This window comes from Chelonoidis abingdonii, chromosome 3 (genome assembly GCF_003597395.2).
Source record: "Chelonoidis abingdonii isolate Lonesome George chromosome 3, CheloAbing_2.0, whole genome shotgun sequence".
In the NCBI taxonomy this organism is placed as follows: Eukaryota; Metazoa; Chordata; order Testudines; family Testudinidae; genus Chelonoidis; species Chelonoidis abingdonii.
Window position 1 is genome coordinate 190,911,668 of NC_133771.1, and position 9,460 is coordinate 190,921,127.

The following is a 9,460-nucleotide window of genomic DNA, read 5'->3' on the forward strand; positions in this document are numbered from 1 at the left end:
GTGTGATCACCCTCAGAGCTTAGAGAGCAACTGACACAGAACAAAGGACCCACACCCAAAAACTTCCCTCCCTTGAGATTTGAAAATATCTTGTTTCCTGATTGATCCTCTGGTCAGGTGTTGTTTGTTACCCCTTTGCAGGTGAAAGAGACATTAACCCTTAGCTATCTGTTTATGACAGATGGCAAAGCAGTTTTTTTTTTTTAATTTTTGAGTGCTGTGCTTGGCAAAATACAGCAGCTCAAAACCCTTCATATCACCTCAGGAATTTGGTGTTAGTAAGGCCTTTGTCTACACTACACATTTTTTTTTTACAAAAGTTAGCTTTCATCAACAAAACAGTGGAGGTGTACAGACTACAATGCTCCTCCCACTGCTTTAACTCGCCTGCTACACCAACATAATAAAACCACCTGAATGAGAGGTATAGAGTTTTTTGTGACAAAGTTTGATCGATGCAGTGTCAGTGTAAATAGTGCACTTGCTTATGTCACCTTAATTAGCCTCCAGGAGGAGTCCCACAATGCCCATCATGACCACTCTAGTCAGCCGTTTGAAATCGCTGCCCTGAAGTTACACAGCCATGTACCCCTCACCCATTTAAAGGCCTGGGAATTTTAAAAATTCATCTTTCTGTTTGCTCAGCATGGACAGTTCACACCGCATCTTCCCAGCTAACCATGCCAGCTTTCAGCAGTGGATGCATTTTCACCTGGATCTGCTGGATCTGTGGGAAGAGGAGGCTGTGCAATCACAGCTTCACTCAAACTGTAGGAAATTTGATAGCTACAGGCTCATTGATAGTGGGATGCAAGAAAAGGGGCATAAAAAGGGACACACAGCAGTATTGTGCTAAGATCAAGGAGCTGAGGCAGGCGTACCAGAAGGCAAGGGAGGCCAACTGTTGATCTGGTGTGGTGCTGAAGACATGGTGTTTCCACAAGGAACTGCCTGCCATCTTTGGTGGTGACCCAATCTTGACCACAAGAGCCCTGTGGACACTTTGGGGGGCACTAGAGGTAGCGGCCAGTGGAGTCAACACCAAGGACAAAGTAATAGATGAGAAAATCGAGTTGGAGGAGGATGACAGTGTCGTTCGGTGTTATGGTGCATCAGGACCTCTTTTTGACTCTGGAGGGGTCTAGCCAGTCCTAGCTCTGGTGTACATGAAGCAGGGGAGGCGAGCTCTGGTAAGCATGCATTTTGTTTTGATGGTGCACGGTGAGAGGAGATTGAGCTTCCATGTACTTTGTTATATGACAGAGGAGGGATAAGGAATAGAAATTAACAAATAAACCTATGCAGCTATGCAGTGGAAAAGTTTGTTAATGTACACTGGGATGTCTCAGGAATCCTCCATACTGATATCTAGGAAACTTTCCTATAGGTATTCTGCAATCTGATGCCAAAGGTCCGTTGGCAGAGCTGCCTTGTTTCTTCCCTGAAGGAAACTTTGCCATGGCAACCTGCAATATTTCTGCAGGGACCAAAGCAGCATACAGACCTGGTCGGAAACTGCACATGTGCAGGAGATGCACTTTTCCACTGGGAAAAGGATGCCCGTAAGGGTGCAGACTCACTCCTGTGGTGCCTCCTGCTGGTTGTCCTCAGGAATTAGCTCATTTTCCAGCCAGGAGCACCCTCTGCAGGCCAGTGATTCACATTACTTCACTCTGGCCCCTGTGTCCCTCCCGGACCCAGTGCCTTGTTGTCTAGGGTGCTGACCCCTGGCAGTAACCCCTCACAGCTCTGGGTCTCCCCATCCCAGGGGAACCCCCACCCACGATCTCCACTTTGTCTCAGTCTTGGCTACTGCTAGTCCTCATCTAGCCCCCGTTCACTGGGGCAGACTGCAGTGTATCAGCCACTCATCATAGGCAAGATGGGTTGGATCTGCTGCCTTTGCCTGCTTGTGGGCTGCCCCTTTGCAACCCCGGTACCTAATAGGCCTCACCAGGTCTGCAGTCTGGGGCTTTCCTAGGCTGGAACCTCCCCGGATCCCTTGGCCTGTCCCCAGCCCTGCTCCCCTCCAGGTACCTAGTTAAGCTCCCTGCAGACAGACCCTTCTCCCTCTGAATGCAGAGAGAGAGTATGTGTCTGCCCCTGGCTTCCCTGCCTTCATAGGGCCAGCTGAGTCTTTTGGGAGCATGGCCACAGTTGAGACTGCCTCACAATCAGCCCAGCCTAAGGCTTTTGCCTTTGTCTTCAAAAACAAGGTCAGCTCCTAGACTTCTATGCTCAGAACCACAGCATGGGGAGGAGATGACCAACCTTCTGTGGAGAAGGAAGTGGTTCAGGACTATTTAGAAAAGCTGGACGAGCACAAGTCCATTGGGCGCTACATCTGTGGGTGCTAAAGGAGTTGGTGGATGTGATTGCAGAGCCATTGGCCATTATCTTTGAAAACTCATGGCGCTCAGGGGAGGCCCCGGATGACTGGAAAAAGGCTAATGTGATGCCCATCTTTACAAAAGTGAAGAAGGAGGATCTGGGGAACTACGGGCCAGTCAGCCTCACCTCAGTCCTAGAAAAATCATAGAGCAGGTCCTCAAGGAATCAATTCTGAAGCACTTAGAGGAGAGGAAAGTGATCAGGAATAGTCAGCATGGATTCACCAAGGGCAAGTCATGTCTGACTAAACTAATTGCCTTCTATGATGAGAAAACTGTCATAGATGGATGAGAGGAAAGCAGTGGACATGTTATTCATTGACTTTAGCAAAGTTTTGATACAGTCTCCCAGAGTATTCTTGCTGGAAAGTTAAAGAAGTATGGGCTGGATGAATGGACTATAAGGTGAATAGAAAGCTGGCTAGGATCGTTGGGCTCAACACGTAGTGATCAATGGCTCCATGTCTAGCTGGCTGTCGGTATCAAGCGGAGTATCCCAAGGGTCTATCCTGGGGCCAGTTTTGTTCAGTATCTTCATTAATGATCTGGAGGACAGCATGGATTGAACCCTCAGCAAGTTTGCAGATGATGTTAAACTGGGAGGAGTGGTAGATACACTGGAGGGTAGGGATAGGATACAGAGGGACCTAGACAAATTAGAGGATTGGGCCAAAAGAAATCTGATGAGGTTCAACAAGGACAAGTACAGAGTCCTGCACTTAGGATGGAAGAATCACATGCACTGCTACCGACTAGGGACCAAATGGCTAGGCAGCAAAGAAGGACCTAGGGGTTACAGTGGACAAGAAGCTGGATATGAGTCAACAGTGGGCCCTTGTTGCCAAGGAGGCTAACTGCATTTTGGGCTGTACAAGTGGGAGGATTGCTGGCAGATCAAGGGACGTGATCATTCCCCTCTATTCTGCATTGGTAAGACCTTATCTGGAGTACTGTGTTCAGTTTTGGCCCCTAAACTACAAGAACGATGTGGAAAAATTGGAAAGAGTCCAGCAGAGGGCAACAAAAATGATTAGGGAGCTGGAGCACATGACTTATGAGGAGAGGCTGAGGGAACTGGGATTGTTTAGTTTGCGGAAGAGAAGAATGAGGGGGGATTTGATAGCTGCTTTCAACTACCTGAAAGAGGGTTCCAAAGAGGATGGATCTAGACCAGGGGTTCTCAAACTGGGGGTCGGGACTCCTCAGGGGGTCATGAGGTTATTACACAGGGCGTCACGAGCTGTCAGCCTCCACCCCGAACTCCAGTCTGCCTTCAATATTTATAATGGTGTTAAATATATACAAAAGTATTTCTAATTAATATGCGGGGGGGATCACACTCAGAGGCTTGGTGTGTGAAAGAGCTCACCAGTACAGAAGTTTGAGAACCCCTGATCTAGACTGTTGTCACTGGTACCAAATGACAGAACAAGGAGCAATGGTCTCAAGTGGCAGTGGGGGAGGTTTAGGTTGGATATTTTTCACTAGGAGGTGATGAAGCACTAGAATGGGTTAACTAGGGAGGTGGTGGAATCTCCTTCCTTAGAAGTTTTTAAGGTCAGGCTTGACAAAGCCCTGGCTGGGATGATTTAGTTGGGGATTGGTCCTGCTTTGATCAGGGGGTGGACTAGATGATTCTAGGCCCTCCTCAAACTCCCCCACCACATTCCACACATTCCACACATATTCCCAGTATTCTGTGCCCTCCATCCCTAGGGACTGGTTTCACAGTGAAAGCTGGAGTTACAAGCAGCTGTGAGAACAATAACCGAGAGACTTTTTCTCATTACCATCTCCTGTTTGATAAAATGTTTGTGTATGGTCCTGCTATTAAACTTTAGTTTTTGAAATTAAATGAATTTTTATTTGTGTCATACGCATGTTAGTTGGTGCTGACATTCAAACACAGTGGCTATAGGCAGGAATATTTTCTCAGTACAATTAACGCTCAGGAAGTAGGCACTACAGGGGTCATTCAAGGGAGCAAGCTAACATTGCCTGGCTGAATGCATCACATAAAGACACATTACTGAGAATTGTCAAAATGCTCCTTCAAAGCCTTCCTAATTCTAATAATCTCCCACTGTGCCCCTCTAATTGCCATGGTATCTGGCTGCTCAAAATCAGCAGCCATCCAATCTACCTCAGCGATTCATCCCTGGGGAAACTTTTCCCTCTTCACTTCGCAAGTGTTATACAGAAAACAGCAGGCTGCTGTGACCATCCGAATGTTTTCCTCATTGAGCTCTAACCTACCAAAAAGGGTTATAATCCTTATAATCTGCAAAAGGCATATTCAGTGATCATTCAATACCTGCTGAGCCTGTTGTTGAAGCACTCCTTGCTGCTATCTAGTTCCTGAAGTAAGGCTTTATGAGCCATGGGAGGAAGGCATATGCAAGGGCAAGGATCACTTTGGGCATTTCCACATCCCCAGTTTGAATGTCCTAGTCTGGAAATAAAGTCCCAGCATGCAGATTTCAATACAGTCCAGTGTTCTTAAAGATGCACACATACACATTCCCTGACCTCCCTGCACTGATGTCAGTGAAATGGCCCTGGTGATCCACCAGTGCCTGCAAGACCATGGAGAAGTAACCCTTCTGGTTTATGTTCTCCATTGCAAGATAGTTTGGGGCCAAAATTGGGTATGCGTTCCATATGTCACCCAGCCGCAGTTTGGGAATCCCATTGCCTCAATGCCATCTTTTATTTCCTACACATTACGCAGAATCACAGTCCTTCATAGCAGGAGGTGATTAATAGCCCTGCATACTTGCATCACCATAGCCCCCACAATGTACTTTCCAACTCCAAACTGAGTCCTGACTGACACCAGAGCTGCCAGTTTCCACACAGCGATCACCACTCATTTTTCCACAGTGAAACAGCTCTTGTTCTGGTGTCCTTGCACTGCAGGGCTGGGGAAAACTCTGCACATGGTTCCAGGATGGTGCATTTGCACATCCAAAAGTTCTACAGCCACTGCTCATCATCCCATACATGCATCACACTGTGGTACCACCATTCAGTGCTTGTTTCCTGAGCCCAGTTCTGACAGTCCACCATGTGCAACTACTCGCTGAATGCCATAAGAAATCTTGAATTATTTCTTTCAGTGGTATACAGTATGGCAGGCACTACTGATTCACTTTTTGATTCAGAGCTCATGAAATACTGCAGGACCAGTCACACTGTGTTCATCATGCTCATCACCAGATGGTCAGCAGTTCAGAATCCATGCTTTCAGGCAGAGTTGGTGGGCACACAGTTTACATGGCCTGTTAAAAACAGTGCAAAACTAACCAATGGAATGATGGAACAGAAAGAAGTTTATCATGGTACAGTTAGGATGCCCCTATAATGCACCACAATCCATTCCCACACCTCCTAGCAACAGAGGGTGATGAGTGGCACAGTGAAATCACTTGTGTGTGTGTGTGTGCACACTTCGGTCCTTGTGTCAGCAGTGTATCTTACAGAGTGACTGGCAGTTTTATTTGATCTTTTTTCATGCTAAATAAGTTTTTGTTTTTAGGAAAAAAAATTAAATTGAGATATGCAGAGCTAACATGTGCCCCCTCTTTCACATGGGAAACTAGAATGGATCCCTTGCAATATATAATAATAACCAAAAAAAAAAAAAAGGATTTTTCAGGACAGTATGTTTAAATCTGGATTCAAATACTTGGTTGATGAAACACTCCTCAAAGGCCAGCATGAAATTATGTAATTTGAATATTGTTTGCACAGCATGCTTCAAATTTTACCCAGCCCGTTGTGAAAAGAACTATAGGATAAAATTGTGTATCTGTGTGTTGAGACAAACTGAGAGGAAAACAAATAACGGCCCATACTCTTATATTTTTCCATACTCTTTCATAGATTTCATCTACTGGTACTTAAATAATTAACAGAATATTACTGTACAGATAAGACTCTGGAGTGGATTCAGCATATATTTTGAGACAAGGAAAGCAGATTGATTAATTGTATAAATAAGGGAAGACTTGCTAATTTCTCAATAGAACAGTAACATGTACTTTCATGGGGATATCTAGGGCCCTGATTCAGCAATGTGTTTAACCACATAAATAATCTTATTGGGTGCTAGAACAAGTTTTATATTCAGTTGTATTCAGAAAATACAAGCAACATGATTTACTAGCAGACATGCAAATCTGCTATCTGTAAGCATAGAAAGTAATTTACCTGTAATGAATTGTGCTGGTCAACCCTGCATAAATTGAGGAAAAGATGGCAGTGAATGTAATTTGCTTATCTGGAGCATCTTGTCGCATTTGGGGAGTGAAGTTCTGGAACAGCCTTCCGAGGGAAGTAGTGGGGGCAAAAGACTTATCGGGCTTTAAGACTAAGCTTGATAAGTATATGGAGGGGATGATATGATGGGATAGTTTAATTTGGGCAATTGATCTTGGATTATCGGCAGATAAGTTTGCTCAATGGTCTGTGAGGGGATGTTGGATGGGATGGGAACTGAGTTACTGCAGAGAATTCTTTCTTGGGTGCTGGCTGGGAGTCTGCCACATGCTCAGGGTTTAGCTGATCGCCTTTTTGGGTCGGAAGGAATTTTCCTCCAGGGCGGATTGGCAGAGGCCCTGGAGGTTTTCGCTTCCTCTGCAGCGTGGGGCATGGGTCGCTTGCTGTGGAGTTCCCTGCAGCTTGAGGTCTTCAATCTCAATTTTGACGATTTCAATAACTCAGTCATGGGTCGGGTTGTTATAAATGTGTATGGGTAGGGTTTGTGGCCTGCTCTGTGCAGGAGGTCAGACTAGATGACATATTGGTCCCTTCTGACCTATGAGTCTATGAGTCTATGAGTCTATTTGTCTACTTTTGGCACCCTCTTTTGACCATTATACACCCTCCCTACCCCTTGGCTTCCTTGGTTTGTTTCTTGAGATGCACACCAAATTCTGGAAGAGAATACATATTTCAGTCCCTTTGCATAAAAAGTGATGATTGGAAATTTCAATGAAAAACTAAAAATTCTCAATTTTTTTTGTATTATCTGCCCTCCCATTTTTCAACAGCTGTGTGTTTGCAATGATATTTTTGTCATTGTTTATGTGATTTCACCCCCAAACTATACTTTAGCACCTATAGGCCTGATTCTGCAAACTCTTATACATGTGCTTAACTTATGCATGACATAATCCCCTTAAAACCAATAGCATAATCATCTCTGTAAGCTAAGCATGTGCATAAGATTTGCAGGACTGGGGCTCAATCTTGACTTGGGGTAAATAATGAGTTAACAGGGGGCAGAGAGGTTATGGGAACTGCATGATGGCTCTCATTTATGGTAAAAAGAAGTGATGAAGTGGGCTATAGCCACAAAAGCTATTCTCAATAATGTGTTAGTCTCTAAGGTTCCACAAGTACTCCTGTCTTTTTGTGGATACAGACTAACATGGCTGCTGTTTGGAAAACTTATTTGTTTATTTCTTCTGCTTATTTTTTAGGCACTAACTATGTTCTGTTCTTCCATTCTAGTGCATTGCATCCAATATGTAATAAATCTGATATCCTGCAAGACGCTGATGAGCAGCCGTGCAGACAGGGTGCACAGAAGATCTGTAGTTGAGGATTACTTTCCAACAACTACATGGATTTTGACTCACTAGAAAATGAATTTGACTTTGACTATGGCTTATGTAATGAAGTCGTACATGTGGCTTGCTCTCCTAAGCCTGATGCCTTCAATCCTTGTGAAGATATTATGGGATACAATATCCTCAGAGTCCTGATATGGTTTATCAACATTCTAGCTATCACTGGGAACATCATTGTGTTGGTTATTTTAATAAGCAGTCAATATAAACTCACTGTCCCTCGGTTTCTAATGTGCAATCTTGCATTTGCAGACCTATGTATAGGCATCTACCTGTTATTGATTGCATCTGTAGATATACAGACAAAAAGCCAGTATTACAACTACGCCATAGACTGGCAAACTGGTGCGGGATGCAGTGCTGCAGGGTTTTTCACTGTGTTTGCGAGCGAACTTTCAGTTTACACACTGACTGTGATCACTCTGGAAAGATGGCATACAATCACCTATGCCATGCAACTGGACCGCAAAGTTCGATTTCGGCATGCAATGGTCATTATGATTTTTGGTTGGATGTTTGCCTTCACTGTGGCCCTTCTTCCCATATTTGGAGTCAGCAGCTACATGAAAGTCAGCATTTGCTTGCCCATGGATATAGAAACACCCCTTTCTCAGGCTTATATCATATTCCTTTTAGTACTGAATGTTCTTGCATTTATGATCATCTGTGCCTGTTACATCTGCATCTACTTTACTGTGAGAAATCCTAATGTTATCGCTTCAAACAGTGACACCAAAATTGCCAAGCGCATGGCTATACTGATCTTCACCGATTTTCTGTGCATGGCACCAATATCTTTTTTTGCAATATCGGCATCACTCAAGTTTCCTCTCATCACTGTGTCCAAATCCAAGATCCTCCTAGTTTTGTTCTACCCGATAAATTCATGTGCCAATCCTTTCTTGTATGCAATTTTCACAAAAACCTTCCGCAGAGATTTCTTCATTTTACTGAGCAAGTTTGGTTGCTGCCAAATGCAAGCCCAAATTTATAGAACAGAGACGTCCTCATCTGTCCATAATTCCCATATGAGAAATGGTCATTGCACTCCAGCTTCTAAAACCAGTGATGGAACTATTTATTCATTAGTTCCTCTGAATCACTTGAACTGAAATATTTGTGTGGATTTACGTATAGGGCAGCATGGTTGTTTTTAACTGTGAATTTGTAAAATGATTTTTAACATAACATGTAAAGTTATATTTTCAATGGAGAAACATTTTTATTTACTGCTGTAAACTTTATTTTTATGAACAGCCAGCAAAAGTGACATCATATCTTCAGTTTTTGAAGGACAACCAACAAAACTTCAGTTAACACTTTGAAGAGTTTCTCAAGAATTACATAAACTCTGGAGAATCTATTGTCTCCCTACACTTTTCTAAAGTTATCCTAGGCTATGTAATGCATTGTGTTTGAGAATTCAGTGTTGAC

General features: G+C 43.9%; 1 protein-coding gene across 1 annotated transcript in view; it reads left to right on the top strand.

Annotated features, from left to right (window-relative positions):
• FSHR (follicle stimulating hormone receptor) overlaps positions 1–9,193 on the top strand; it is a 166,913-nt gene extending 157,720 nt beyond the window's left edge. Inside the window, 1 exon segment of the mRNA XM_075064419.1 lies at positions 7,908–9,193. Within this exon segment, the coding sequence (XP_074920520.1) occupies positions 7,908–9,138 (1,231 nt within the window). The 3' untranslated portion in view covers positions 9,139–9,193.
• The last annotated feature ends 267 nt before the right edge of the window (positions 9,194–9,460 follow it).